This window comes from Aquila chrysaetos, chromosome Z (genome assembly GCF_900496995.4).
Source record: "Aquila chrysaetos chrysaetos chromosome Z, bAquChr1.4, whole genome shotgun sequence".
NCBI lineage: Eukaryota > Metazoa > Chordata > Aves > Accipitriformes > Accipitridae > Aquila > Aquila chrysaetos.
Genome location: NC_044030.1, coordinates 55156964 through 55173106, shown reverse-complemented (window position 1 = coordinate 55173106; position 16143 = coordinate 55156964). Strand labels below are relative to the sequence as shown.

At 35.8% G+C, this 16143-nt stretch overlaps 1 protein-coding gene across 35 annotated transcripts in view; it reads right to left on the bottom strand.

Annotated features, from left to right (window-relative positions):
* PTPRD (protein tyrosine phosphatase receptor type D) overlaps positions 1–16143 on the bottom strand; it is a 1286084-nt gene that overhangs the window by 15970 nt on the left and 1253971 nt on the right. For all 35 annotated transcript variants that reach the window (XM_041120674.1, XM_041120677.1, XM_041120678.1 and 32 more), the window contains 3 exons: positions 2520–2805; positions 1859–2037; positions 497–623 (listed from right to left, as the gene is read on the bottom strand). In XM_041120674.1, the coding sequence (XP_040976608.1) occupies positions 497–623; positions 1859–2037; positions 2520–2805 (592 nt within the window). The remainder of the gene's footprint in view (positions 1–496; positions 624–1858; positions 2038–2519; positions 2806–16143) is intronic.

Here is a 16143-nt window from a genome sequence, read left to right as displayed (position 1 = left end):
CAGATAGTAAACTGCTTTATTCTTTCCATTACACAAAGTGGCAATTTAATGAGTTTAGGACTGTAAACTGGGTGCTGAAACTTTAAAGTTCAGCGCTATGAACACACAGAAGACATTCAGATCTCAAAAACACCACACTTTCTGTAACATTGTTAAAAACAGACGTTGCAAAAAACAAAGTTTCCAAGTAAGAAATCTTCATTTTTCAATAGACAGCAATGTTGTCTCTGCATACTTCGGAATATCAACATGCAAACTCAGTTACTGAATCTCAGTGTGTCCCACAACAAAATGCCTTGTCTAGCTTGTCTATTGCATCACATCTACTGATTGGAAAACCTTACACCTGGTGATTAGCAATGCCACCGATATTTCAAAAGGAGAAGGAACCTAAATCCTCACCCTTATCTTTGGTCACTCCCATAACAATGAAATATTTTAATAAAAAATCATTATAACAAACATTTTAGTAAAGGAGTATTACAGCAGTACTTACTCTGCCCATTTCTCGTAGCTTAGTGAGCATGACCACAATTGTAGAATTATGCTCCCAGAGCATTCTCCAGAAGTCTTCAGTTGTTTCTGCTAAAGGACCCTGTGTAGCTATGTAAGCTTTTTGTTGTCTATGTTGAAGAAAAAGTAAATGAAAAAAAATATTTTAATCAAAAAAGTGAATTGATACACATGTTCTCTGTTTATATGTAAACATTATCTAGAGGAAAAAATTATATACTATTAATAATAAGCACATTAAAACCTTATTATGAATGTTTAATCAAACTATGGCTTTTTATTTTTAGAACTTTGAGAGGGAAATTACTCTGTTATTATTATGATGTATGTCTTTATCATTATTATTTAAATTTTAATGCAACTCTAATAGCTCAATTTTGTGTGCTGTAAAAAGCACTTAAGAAACACTTAGTTGTGCTGGTTCATTTTGCAGAAATAACTGTCTAACAATCTATTAAGTTTAGGAATTATAGCATCAAGGAGTTTCTTTATTAACTCCTTTTCAACAGTCTGATGCCTCCAGCAAAAGTAAGGCAGGAAGAAAATTCAGGAATGGAGTGCACCACATTTGCAGGCCTTAATATCCTACTAGTGGAAGCTACCACCAAGCTGTTAAAAGCCTCTGAATCAGCAGCTTTGTAAGATGATGACCAGTTCATGTTGTTCTTACTTCTTTCAATCAACAGAAACACCTTTGTGGGTGACAGTGGAGATGAATGTTGTTTCCACTTATGAGCAGGCGCTCAGAAAATGATCTCTGTGGATATGGATACTCAGGTACACCTAAACTGCCTTAGGGAAACTATACCATTTCTCCTTTATGTCTTTTTCTACCGGCTGCTTAAGTCAGCTGAGGGCATATTGCTCTGTGTTGTCATGAAGATGCTGGTGCACTACACAACTGTTTATGTATAAAATGCTTTTGGTGGCTAGGTCTAGTCTTAATCAGTTTTCCAAGATCACAGGTTATCACCTGGACACAGAGACTGTATCTCCTGTACGTTATTTCTATGTATCTTTTTAAGCAGAATAGTTGTGAAGAAACAGAAGTTCCAAATCATGAATGTGCTTAAAATCTCAGTAACTTTCAGCATGTAAAACATACTGGGAATTCTCAATGGTTTAAAGGTAGGTAAAAATATAATGTTTAAGACAGAATTTTCCTGTATTGCATGGGTGAAAACCTTTTATTAATATTTAAAACCCCACCCAATCAAACATGGCATGCACAGATAATAAACAATACTAAATTTCAACACTAAATTTTGTTATTTTCAATGTAATTACATAAATAATTTTGTAAACTTTTAAAACAGTCCACATGAGAACACATCAACATTAGTACCTGTATCCATCAATGAAACTGGCATTAATATAATCAGACCCTTCTACTCCTCGGATTGGCTGCAAGCATACCCTTGTAGACTCATATGGCATAATATTGACAAGGCGATTTTTGAATTTATTACATGGAAGATTGGCACTGATGAATCTTGAAGTGTGAGCCTTAGAGCTAGCAAGACGCTGTTGAAAAGAAATTAAAAGAATTAAGGCCAGATGTAACAACACCAAATGATACTATCAGATTTGATGATCTCTGCTCATTATCCATTAATGAATAATTTCAATTTCAGATGCTTACTTTTCCATTTTCTATTGCATTACCTAAATATTTGTAAAGCTTCTTTTAACACCTTATAAATGTTTAATGTCTGCTCCATTAATGCGTATGGACAAATTTGAGTATTAAACCATTACACAAACACACATTTCAAGCTATTGAAACAATAAAGGAACAGCAGGGTTAAACTACCCTCACTGAACAGTTCTTTTCTGGACACCAACTGAAGATAGAATTGTACATTTTACAAAGGATCGTCTTCCTAATATAAAATTTTAGCCTGCTGACGTCTTATTTTTTGATTACTGGAAACAACTGGAGGACAGAGCAGGATTAAGTGTTACACCATTTGTTTTTGGTTCCCCACAACATAGAATCCCAGTACCTTAAATTCCAGTTCCATTCCTGTGACATTCTCGCCTGTTTCTATCTGTGTCAGCTTCTGGATATATGCATACAAGTTTCTGGCTGGCACTTCGGTATTTCCACATGTCACTGCCTCCAGCAGTGCATCGTGGATAAAGATGTATTGGTCCTCAGTTTGAACCATGTAATTCCTCTGCGCTCTCATTAGAGTTACGTGGCCATAAATATCTACAGTCTTTTCATGCTTTATTCTCTCTAACATGGCATCTATCACAATGAAACAGCCAGTCCTGCCGACTCCAGCACTAAAAGAAATGAACACAGGAAGGAAAACATGAAGGACTAGTCCATGCATTGTGCTTACTTTTATGGCATTCAAGTTTTAAAGTTTCGTAACACTGATTTGAACAGCACATTCTTCTGAATACGAACATCAGCTTTTATGAGAGAGGTTAGTGCCCTGAAATAAGTAAACTCCTTTAACACCCATTACAAGCAATTGAGAACGTGGAATGCTTTTATATGAGATCTTTGTGTCTTGCAAGTTTCAGGCTTGACTATAATAGAAATAAAACACATTGCAACATGTACTAGAAATATATGTTCTTAAAAATGGAAATTACTGGAGATGATTAATCCTCTAAGAATGCAAACTTTTTTTGTAGCTTGATTTCTAACTCAAACATGCTGTTGTTGCTATTCTGTTTACAGAGGTGAATTTATTTGCAAACAAAAATGTTTCAGAAAATGAGTCTTACGTATTTCCATTGTGCTTTGGAGGTAAACTTTCTATCCCTCTCCCAACTCTGTCAATGAGGCTCCTGTTAACACAGTTTGTTCTGTCCTCTGCTTTTTCACTTAGCCAGTCTATACTGTTAGCCTCTGCCAATGCAGAGCCATGCCTAGTTAGCTGTGCTAGCTGTAGGCTGGGGAAATCCCCAGCTGGCTACTTCAATGTTTGTCTTGCATCTCTAGGAAAATGTAAGAGAGATCTGGAATGGCCAGAACCTGGACCAGGATGCTCAGTCATCACATTATTTCAAAGGACAGGTTATAAAAGGACTAACATATGCTTAGAGACAAAGCTTGAAATCACAGCATTGAATTAATGTCCAGACTGCTGAGTAATATTTTTCAGGCAGAGGCAAAGTTACTGCTTCCTCACAGGTTCTGACTTAAGTAAGTCAGTTGTTGGTTTTAGGCAGGAGCTGAAGTGAATTCACATCAATCCTGTTGAGGCCAAAGAAACTACTACTTCTTAGCTCTCTGCACAGTAAGGGATTCCTCATGAACAACTCTGAGCTAGAAGGTTGCTTCTCCCTCTTTGGTGGGACTTGAGGGTAGAAGAAGACATGGGTGAGCTACTGTGAGCTTGACACAGGAATAAACCTTGATCATGAAATATTCAGTTGATCTAAGAGATTTAAACCTGTCTCAGTAATAGATCTACTTAACAGCAGTTTATTTTTATGATACCTGCTGTCAAAATGTGCCAGACTTTCAAGGAATTTCAGTCATTCCCTCCATGTCTTAAAGGTGTTGTCAGTTACATGCATGGGCTACCTTTAATAACTCCTGAGGACAATATTATACAATCAGGAGAGGAAAAAAGAGAATTACAGTTTTCACCTTGGTGTGATTACTATTAGTCATACATGATCCTTTATTACACATGTGGCATAACTGAACAGAATGATGTAGAAGGAATATGAAAAAGACTACAGAATACACAAGACAGAAAGTATACTGAAGGTCTGAATATGCAACTTGTGTGCTAAATGGAGCCATATTTCCTAAAATCTCTACAGGAATTCTTTTATGGAGGTGTTTGGGCATCAACTGTACTGAATCAAAACTTCAGATGGATGACTGTCTTTTTGCAGCCATGTATATGACTGAAATTTATGAAGTTTGATTTAAACTATTTGCATATGCGTAGCTATATAAAGCACAAGTGTAAAATATAATGGGTTTTGGTATCATTTTTATATCTGGGATCACTTCATGTCTGTGACAATGAATGATAAGTTTCTGGCCTTCTAAATGCTTAACTGTTTTCAGTTAGTGACATGAAATGCAGTACATAGTATAGTAAGCAACAGTTTATAAACCCTCAAGACATTGACATTATCTAAGTTAAGGATACTTAAGAACACCACAAACTGCCATTTCTTGAAAAGAGAGAGAAAGAAATAAAAATAATTACAACACAGCTTCTAGAGGACAATTATATAAACCCCAAGATTTCCTCACATTTCCTATATTTTCATGAGATATTAAATGTCATAAGTCCATCCTGAAATTGATAATTAAGGTTAAACTTTTATTTCTTGTATGACGCTTTAAGAATCTTTGTCAGTTACCAGCAAACTGCATTTACTTATAACCAAATCAGAAAGAAGTACAGAGCAGAAAGATGCTTTACTCTCACAGGAGGTAAGTTTTGTTTCTAAGATTCCATATGTACATATTGCTAATCACATATTCTTGCCACCAATTACGCTTCCCAGAATCAGATCCCCTTCAAACAGCTGAGGACTTCTGCTAACAGACCAAATGCATCAATCTCAACTTCCTTAGATGCCACTCTGGCAATAATGAATCAATATTCTGAGCTTAAGAAAACTTACCAATTAATGATATTGAACAATGGAAGTTGTAGAGAAAGAAAATATACAGAGAAATGAAATGATGCCTATCCTAGCTAAATGGGAGTTCATTTGCCTTCTATAAAAAAAGCTCTGCATTCCAGGAAACCTTAGTGACCTTAACATTGGTAATAATCATGGAGAAAACCTCAGAAAATTGTCTCACTATTGCTATTTTTTTTCTTATTCCAAAGAAATCCCAACAAGTAGCACACACTTGTATGTCAGATTGGTTTATATAAAGTTTTAAACCATTCCTTAAATGATACCTCTTTGCATTCAGTTTTTATCAGCCTAACAAGTACTGGCCAAGTGAGAAATAAGAAGGTTTGACAGTACAGATGTTCTCAGTAGTTTAGAATACGGTTCTCTTTCCTATCATGTATTAATGGATTAATGTTCCAGCACTGTTTATAACTGGATATGCCATTTTTCAGATCAAACATTAAAAGGTTCGCTGGTACGTACAGACCACAACTGCAAAATTCGAACCCAGTTAAAAGCTTGCACCTTCAGCTGGAATGAGCAGTTTTCATTTCTTCTGTTCATGTCTTGTATTACCATTTATGTATTTATTCTTCCCATGAGCAAACTCAAAGAGGAATAGTTACTAGCATACTGAACCATAGAAGCTATTTGCTAGTTTACAGGTTTATGCAGTGGTTGTGAAGATCATGACATCAGACCAAAACACATTACTATGCACCAGTGTTTTCATGATAAGGATGGAGGGGCTGACACACTACATTTATTGAGGCATTTGGCTCCACTGGGCTCCTGACACACTCCTCTCGGGATCATTTTATCCAAGATATTTTACTACTTTAAAGTGTTCAGGACATTCCAACTCTACCAGTTATAAATGAGCCATGTGTCTACCAGACTACCCTTTTCAGTTTCCAGGTAAAAATGTAACCAATGCTATGAATATTTTAACTTCATTCCTCCTTGCCCCCACATACAGCCTAACTCCACACTTCAATAGCTTCCTATACAATAGCAAGAAAATATACTGTCCTTATTCCCTGTTTCTCCTTCTTTTCTGCTGTCATACAGACTTAATATTGTACCGATACACTGCTGGGAAGCCATACAGTTTGAATCTTCACTAATATGCTACTGGAACATCAAAAAAATTTTCCTATCTACTTTCTGCTAAAGATGATAATTTAGCTAGTAAGAATAATTTCACAAATTAATTCTACACTTGTTATTGAATTTCCTGTCTTTTTTGTTGCGTCTTTTTTTGTTACTGTCAAACTTACAATTAAAAAAAAAAATTCTACCATTTCAGCCAGTGAAAGATACTGTTAAGTTTACAAGCTGAAAACCTAAGCAATCTATTAAATAGGCATGCCTACTAGCAAACTGTTATTGCTTCAGATATTACCATTTATCCTATTATAACATTTGTTTTCAATTTCTAAAAAAATGACTGACTCAGTCCCATGAGCTGAAACATGTTTAATGTCCTGTGATGCAACACAGCTGCAATTCACAGAAAGAAAAATTAAGAGGCATAAGGGGGCCATTCTACATTAAAATCACTGTATGGATGTGTTAAAGGTTGGCTTTTGTGATTAATTTGTAGCTGTTTAAATGATGACCCTTTACTGATACTTCAGTGATTTGGCAAAGGAAGGCAGTATAATTGCCAGTATTCACAGATCATTTAATTGGAAGCAAAGACAGTAAAATATGGACCAAAAATCATTTAAGACATTTTTGACTCATATCAGGGGAAAATTTTATTGAATATTACAGTTTCAGATTGAATGAAGCTTGCATTTATGAACTGAAAGTACATAAAATTGCTTGTGATATGGGAAATATATAAAAATGCCTGGATTTTATTGAGGAACTTCCTATGATTAGTTACATTCCAATCCCACAGAAATTCTGTAGTAGTTCTGACAAGGGCAATATTTAGATTATTTTCTCCTTTTCCTGTTAGGAAATTAGAACACAGTGGAAAATCACACCTCTGTCCAGGAAGCAGCAAAAAAGGCCCTTATGAAACCATTGAACATCCTTCTGAAGGGATACATCTGACTGAAATAGCATAAAGACTTTCTGTAAAGAGGTAAATTTAAATTTCATTTTAGAAGAGATACCTGACTGCTTCAAGAATTCTGGTACCAGCTTATAAGAGACCTTTGAGAATTGATCTGCAAGTGCACAATGACTTTCTTTTCTTCTCACTGTGGTTATTGTTGGATACCAGCAATCAAGTATGGTATATGACACATTTTTAGGTGTAATGCTTCACCGAACAACAGACTTTAGCCATTGTGTTTTCTTCATCTCTATGCTATCCATGGAGGCAACGATATTTGTCATTAAAGTCATATAAAGATTCTTAAAAAGAATAACGGAAGCAAAAAAATCAGAAAACAGGAGATTTCACTACAAATAGATAAAGCTCAATCTAGCGCTCCTCAGGGTTTTCATAGATAGCTGGCAAAAGCATAGGAGGCTCACAAATCAAAAGTCAGCCTTAGATCTTTCTTCCTTTACTGAGCTTTATGAAGATTTTCGTTTCAGTCTGTATGTTCTCAGAATTCTACCATCACCATAAATTCTTCAAATATAACTGCCCCAGATTTAGGCCCAATTTTTTGTAATATGAGATTGCAGAAGTGTAATAATGTTCAGGAAGTAAATCTGTTCTTCACCTAATCCTGAGTTCAGCTCTGTAGAGATCAAGCACAAGAAGCTGTCTTGCCAGATTGTAACATGAACACAAACAAACTCTCAAATACTAAAATATATAGAATCAAAACTCCAAGAAATTTCTCTAACAAATCCCCTGTACAGGGAATAATTGTTTATTAAAATAATTTTAAAAGCTAAGTTTTCCATGCAGGATAAAAATGTAGCATTAGTAATGTTCAACAAAACAAAACAAAAATGTTTTGAAGAGACACTTCTGACAAAGTCATTCCATTACAGTGGTTCAAATCCCCTCACCTGACTTTAAATCCAGGTCTGTCATGAGCCAGAACTTTACAGAAATGCAGAAGGACTCCTACATAGCTTCAAAGCAATACAGGAATGTAGCTGTGGAAGTGCGTAATGTAAAGCAACTCCACTAACTGATAGCTCAAAAGTGTTAGAAATAATTTACATGTTAGCAGTGGAGGAAGATGTACCATGCTGCACTATGAAAGTAAAAGATATTTAAGTAGTTCATTAATGTAATGGAGTGAAGGAAAATAACATCTCAAACCACAAATATTACAGCCACAGGTAACTTCTGAGCACACTTTTAAAATGTGACAGCCATTTACCTGAAGTTACATTTTTTCACTGCAATTAGATCTAGGAGGTTTCTGTAGAACTAATTAGAAGGATTTTGTGTGGTATCTTCAGTCACTCTCACACTCACCACCCTGTGTATCCACTATTTACTGAAGGATTCCAAATTTTCCCTTGAATCCATTCTGAGGCCATTTTGCATGCCAAAGGACTGACCCTGCACTCCTCCACAATGAGCAGTGTGGCCCATCTCAAAAATGGTAGAGAAATCATAAGGTTGAAGAAACAAACCTATCAAAGAGGATGACAATGTATGAAGGGGAGGTTAATCAAACCACATAACTCAGCTTGGAGCAGAGAAGACTCAAGAGAAACTGAGATATGAAAGAAGAGCATAAAACCATGTGTTAAGTGGAAGAGGTGAAAAGGAAATGACTATTCATTTTTTGCTTGTAATATAAGAAATATGATCATGAAACGAAATGATGAGACAGAGAATTTAAAACAAACAGGAAGTAGTTTTTCATGCAGTACATAATTAAATTGTGAATCTCATCCAGAATACCATGGATGCCAAAAAGAAATTCATGGAAGAAAGGACCCATTAAGGGTTATTAACCAACAAGTTACAGGCACAACTTCTCCTACAGAAATCCTTTTATTAGACTTTTCTGGAATTTGGATAGGGACTCTAGGAAAATAACATTCTAGACATGTCCTGGGAGAGAAGCTTAAAGTCACTGTCTACATTTGGTCTCATAGTCCCACATACTTAAAAGAAAGCACAAGCATTCCGCCCCCCGATCTGCTAACCAGATCATCCAGACCTCTTCCTTTCCATCAACACTTCCGCCTTTGGCTACCTGACACTTTTAGGAACTATGCCATTGAAAAGGAAGAGCACTATTTCTGATCCTTGTTTTTTCTTCCTTAAAAGGGACAGAATACCACAGAGCACTTCTGCCTGCTTCTTCCCTGAAATTATAAATTGTTCGTGAAAAAAAGATCTCTTACTGTTCTGCTTGTGAGATGGAATATAGAGGAAATGACACAATATGACAGCTGAAAAGTTCATCGACCCTATTTCATACCACTTCTTTTTCTTATCTTGGTTTCCCTTCAGAAAGGGAATATCTTGGTTGTTGATTTTATATAGCAATACGTGCCATAATCCTGCTTTTCATAGAGGATTCTTATATATACGCCTTACTGTAAATCACTGTATCACCTGATTTCTTCAATTACTCAGATATATAAAGAAAATAAATTAGAATAAACTGTATTTCTCTATACTATCTGTGCACAAGGATTTACTGTGATTTTATATTTCAAAATTAATCCAGTTCTCAGATATCATCCTTATTTTCCTACTTCTCTAAATACAATCTTATAAATTGCATACTGCATTCTGTATTTAGCATCAAAGAATAACTATCCTAAATATATCTTCTCTGTGAGACCTGTTGAGTTTCAGTGTATATTTTACAATCTTTGTACTGTACAATGAATTCACAAAGCATTCTTGTCATTATGCATTCCACTAAAGAAAGATCTAAAATTTACTGAAATAGAATTTAGAAAAAGAATGTATTTTGAGGTTAATTTTAAAAACACATCTTACTGTGACTCATTACCTTCACTTAAATATAGATCTATGCATGAACAGCTGTAGTAAATACAGAAAATGATAATTCTGGGTAATTTATGAGAGGAAGTACACTGCGATCCTATCATCAATAAATAAAAGTGAAGATTACAGCACAGCAAAGAAGTCAATGAGCAGAAATTATGCTGCTTGCTGCTAGCAAGCACTCCTTGCCTTCTTTGCATTTCAACCTGTTTTGCGTTCTCAGGGTGGAACGTTTTGAGGAGTTGTTTTGTACTTTTGCATATTTCTGTGCTTTGATTACATTTTCATGTGGAACATGTAGAAGAGCTATTACCCTGTCTGTGTGGGAAATAGGAAGGTGAACTGATGCTATCTGAAAATGAATTAAAGAAGGTGGGAAGAAATGCATTCTGCAGTACTGGATAACAAGATGACCTTGAAAGTACTTGCTGAACACTAAGGTACTTCCCAGTTTCAGTGTCCTTCTGGACTCCTCCCCAATTCTAGGTGTTTGTATACCTATTGTGGTCAACAACTGTTTCTTTTTCTTAACACCAGCTGCCCTCAAGATCCCTGTTTCTAAAGCCAGAAGACTACCATTTACCATTTGTTATGCTTGAGTTTTAGACTGACAGGACAGTGATGAGGTCCCAGATTGTCATCTGGACACAGTACTTCATCTGGTAAGTACAAAGCAAAAAAGACATAGTACCAGGTCTTCTCAGTCCACGTTAGCTTTTTTTTCGGTACCAATCACAGTTCAAAGCACTAAATGAACTGGGCTTTACATGTCTACAAATCCTTTCTCATCTTTTTTTTTCCTACTTTGAAATCTTGGAAATAACCTGAAATTAATCCTCAAACTTGAAGCTGATGGGACTTTAGTAGCAGGCGTACTGTTTTGGATCTCCACCTCAACATCTCTTCCTTTTCCATGGAGAACTGATATATCTAGAGGATACATTCAGAATATGAGACAAACGTGATCTTGCCACCTTAGATTTGGTTTAAACTGAAATGGTTGCAATATGGTAATAATGCAGTGAGATGTTACACAGCAGAAAATAGAGGAGAAAAAACTATGAGGTTTCTCTGAAGAGCTCATAACAAGGCTCTTGATAGGCCTCTGTTTTCTTAGACCAAGTGTTGAAAAGAATAAACACCCTTTTTGATATCTCTGACAATACTCCACCGACAGCTGAAGAGCTTGATTACTGGTACTACTTCTGATGTTTCTTTTCTATAACCTTAGCAGTCTTTATACCAGCATGAATTCTCTGTAACACAGTAGAAAATCAGGTGGTGAGAGGTTAATACCACTGATCATTTCACATTTCTTAATAAAAATTTGTCATTTAGAGGTTGGACACTAATCTCTCTTTTGTACAGGATTTTGAACTTTAGAACAAACACTGTGGACAAGTTATAATGAAAATCTTGGGGGATTTGGTGTAGAAGTTTCAAAGTAGCTGTAAAATGAGCTTCGATAGTATTATGCTGATTTTTAAACCATTAAAAAGTATTTCTAAAATTCAGGTGACAAAAAAAAATAGGCACCACAATGAAGGATGCACTTGGAACAGCAGCCATTGACAAAATCTGATAGTAAGTGATGAGACTGTGAAGTCAGTCTACACAAGTATGAAAAACGAATAAAGATTAATATTCAGGGCAGAATACTGATTGGAAAGCCTCCATGAAAAGATAACAGGACTATTTTTAAAGCTGCATTTTACTTCTAGAGACACAGGGAGATGATTTAAAGAGGCTTTCATGCTGATTACTTCAGATAAAAATACAGCCTGTTCAAAGTTAGCCAAACATGCCGGGTAGCCAAGTTGATGCAATGTGTTCCAGTATACTGTGTGTCCATGGATATTCTGGAATTTACTGTAGGTACAGCTGGGAAATCTCAGAGGTACCCCTTTCCAGAATTTAGCTATTGGGTTATAAAAATATTTTCGCATTTCCTGCAGATGGCTGGGTTCTTTTCTTCACTCATAATTTTAATTCAGAATTCATTACGGACAGCTGCTGGCTGTGATAGAACCTAATTGCTCTTTTACTAGATTCAGCTGCAAGCAGTCAGATTTCCTTTTCCTTTGTAGACTATATTATATATAAACATGGGTGGGGAGAAAAATAACCAATTAACTAAATACATATGGATAAAATGACTCACTAAGAGCACTGATCAAATAATGTATCAAACTACAGCTTAGGTCAAAGGAAATTACAGGCCTTGTAGGACATGATAATATATATATGGAAATAATTATCAGCACCAACATATTTGTAATTTGAGATAACACATGGAAAAGGCATTGCTTCTATTAAAAATTTTTACAGAAAATTATTACATTTTAATAAGGGGCAGGTTACTTCACTGAGTGAAAAGTCATCAGTCTCCAGGAGACCTGCTCAGTCAAAACCATTTGTTGTCCAAATCCAAGTCAGGACTCAGTACCTCCACTGGACAACTTAGCAAGAAAATGTGGCATAATTTTGGAACTATTTTTGGTGCCTTACCTCTTATTAAAAAAAAAAAAAAAAGAATGAGGACTAGTTACTGTTACTAAGGCTACACAAAAAGGGTACATCACAAATAAGGGAGCAGAGACAGCCAGCAAAAAGACTAGGGATGTGAGGATTCCCTGCCATCTCCCTCCATATGACAGGTACTGAAAGAGGTTAGTATATTTTGCTGTCCTAGTTTGCTATGATGGATGAACACTAGGGAAAGTTGTAGACATGTAAAACAAGAAACAGCATTAAAGAATGTTTTTTTTTCTCCCTTTATCCAAAGACATTTAGTGAAATGAAGAGATATGTTTAAAATAACAATATATGGATATCTTCTAACATGATGTGTGAAACTTCTTGTCAGAGAATAATACTTAGACAAGGAAAAACATAAGATAAGACTGTCTGGTTTTGTTCTTTAAAATATGTGTACAATTAAGAATATGAACAATAAAGTATCCACCAGTTTCTCTAGGTAGCTAAAGGAATAATGGGGGAAAAGAACTGAAATCCTCATGAAGCAGGGCTAAACTAGTCACTAACTGCTTGCTGCTGGGAAGGAAACTTTACTGAATTATTGTTAACATTGGAGTTTTATACTTTCCCCTGAAAGTTCTGGCATTTACCATATCAGAGACAGGATACTGGCCTAGACAGACCACTAGACCACTAGATTCTATCTAGTAATATCATTCACTATGTTCATTTACAGATTTCTGACTTCTACCAGAAACAAAATCTTGCCCTACGCAGTCATAGCAGCTTTTTAGGATTTCAAAAGATAATCCAGCCCTGAGTCACAGCAGTGGGGGTATAAGCCCCTGAACCACAGCCTAAGTGCCAACAAAAGATGGCTTTATACACATGGGATTTATTTAATCAAAAAGACCACAAGTAGGTATTTTCCTTTATTTGAACCTGAATGAAGAAATACTGCTATTACTTGTTATTTATATGCTTTTGAATTTTAATAATGGTTCCAGTGATACTTACTGAGTTTTTATGCTTATAAACAACAGAAGCATATACTGTAGATACAACAGCTTCAGTTCAGATTTTAGGAAAGGCTGGTTTGCTGTGCAGAACTGGTTTCTATCTTAAGAAAAAAGTTGAAAGTGGATCAGCATCAGTTTGCTGGTGTTTGACACCTCATGGATTTCTAGGATTTCTAGATAATGTAGCATAGTATTTTCCTATTCAAACTAAAAATATCAAGGTACCCTAGCCAATCTTTAAGGACCCTGCACACTGTCACATTAACCACTGTATGGTAATCCTTGTCATGTTCATACTTCCAGGTTTTCATATGTGAGCACCTAACTTTAAGGAAACAAATTAGAGACCTAAACTAATAAGACCCAGACTGCCCTTAAATTAAAGAGTGATCAGTTGGGAAAGGCAACTGGCATCTTTGCAATCAAGATGAACCTAAGTAATGACACTCAAATTTGAAACAGGGAAAAAAAATTCCAGCATTACCCATCCATCACTGGCTTTATCAGCATACAGATGGAGACTCTGCTTTTTGTCTATAATTGCATGAGCATAGCACAGTAATTAGGTGAAAACTCTTGTATGTTCTGTGTAAAACAGCCAGGGTCTTCAACTGTGAAGCTTTTGGAATCTAAATTTTCACAACCTTTGAAGTTTTTATGGTGAGAATATGAAGGCAAGTCCCAACTCCTGTCCCTCTGTGATGCCACGCATTACACAAGTAATTATCAAGTAGTGTCTTGCTATACCGATGACCCCTCAATCAGTGTGCTGGTGGGACATCAGTATTTGTTTCTGCCAGCTAGCACTACCAACCTTTCTTCTAGACTTTTTCTCATTTTCCAGTAGATTCTACAATTCCAACAACTAAATGAAGAGAGAACAACCATCCAAAAATGCCTAAATGAAGAGCATCTAGTTCCAATTCCTTAAACAGAGATCAAGCTCCCAAGGTATCAAACTCTGCAAGCCTTAGTGTATTTTGTATAAGGTACATGCAGAAAAGAAATAACTCCCAAGAAGAAAGGTATGTGTAGAAATGAGATTACTCCCCGTCAGTTACTCTGACTGCATGGTCAGAGTAACCGAGACTATCAATAAAAATGGAATACAATGAAAAACACAGACATTTACTCATTGCTGTATTTTTATATTAAGAGGAACTAAACATCCTAAGCAGGGTCACCACCTATGCATTGTTTTAAGAAGAGAATCTAACAACAGCCTTATCCCTCTGCCTTTGCTTCTTATTTGTGAACGAAGACTTTGAGAATAAAGTTGTCTTAATGATATCTATGGTGACCTACATCTAGCAGCTGGAGAGGAAATAGTGTTACAGTGTTTTCGTATATAGATTATACCCAGCCCAGTTTAATATATAGTAGCAACCCAATAGCTGCTGGATAAAGACGTGGGTAAAGCACAGAAATTTTAGAATGTTTGTGATATTAAAACACTTCTCATACTAAAATGCCTTTACTATCTTTTCCTCTCCAGAGCTTTCAGCTGCCCAGGGAAGTTAAGAAAGATCCTGAGCTGTTCTCAGGGTAGGGAAACGGAAGGGATGAGGAAGCTTTTAGTATTTTTCAATCTTCTTTGACAGATTCCTGAATATGTGCTGAGGGGATCTTTTACCCCCACCATGAAAAAGGATAGGCAGTCATCTGCAACCTACTCACCACCAGGATTAAAAAATGAACATTTGTGAGGCATGTGGCAAAAGTGGTAGGGAGGTTCAAGAGATATAGAGGTGAAGTAAAACAATCCACTGGAAAATCATTGCCTTAGATATATTTTTTTTTTTAAATTTTATTTTTTATTCTGAAACACTGAACAAAAATTAGGTAAGTAATCTATTTTAAGAAATACAAGATCACATTTCATTCTGTTATTTTTTGAAAATTAACTTTTTTTTACTGTGCTAACAGGTTATGTTAGTATACTCAGACATGGATTTACTTAAAACAGTCACATTCTCCAAAACATCCAAGTTTTTCTGTTTGCAATAGCAGCATTAACAGTACCTGCCAAAACTTCACAAAGTATCTTAAAGATATGCCCCTTGGTGCTGGCATTAAAAAGAGAGATTCAAACATAGGGGATTGCACTTACATGTTAAGCTTTTATGTAGTGTTACTGAACCAACTACTAAAGTTTCTGTGATGTTTTGAAAACATAGTGGCATAAAGCTCCAAACATCCTCCGGTGCTATTTTACTGTGATCTGATTAGCACCTGTTTGCCTGCACTAATCCAACTTCAAATAAAAACGTGTGCTTTCTCCACTATCATCAGACCACACATTACAGCCTCACCAATGCAGAATCCTAGAGTTTAAGCCTGCATTTTTTCATTAAAGAAACCCTTTTTTCTAGATCAGCTCTGCAAATTAGGGCAAGTCATGCAGAGACACCAGTTGGATTGTGGTATTACTCAACTTCTGTGCAAAGGGACAGAAAGGATACAGACTTAAAATATAACAGTCTGTAAATGAAAAAGCATCTACCTGCATCAAGTATTTCAAACACCATAGAAAAATCTTAAGACAAGTTATTCTAAATAAGCCAAGTCAAGATCTGAACCCACATTGTGAAAAGTGTCTACAAACATGAA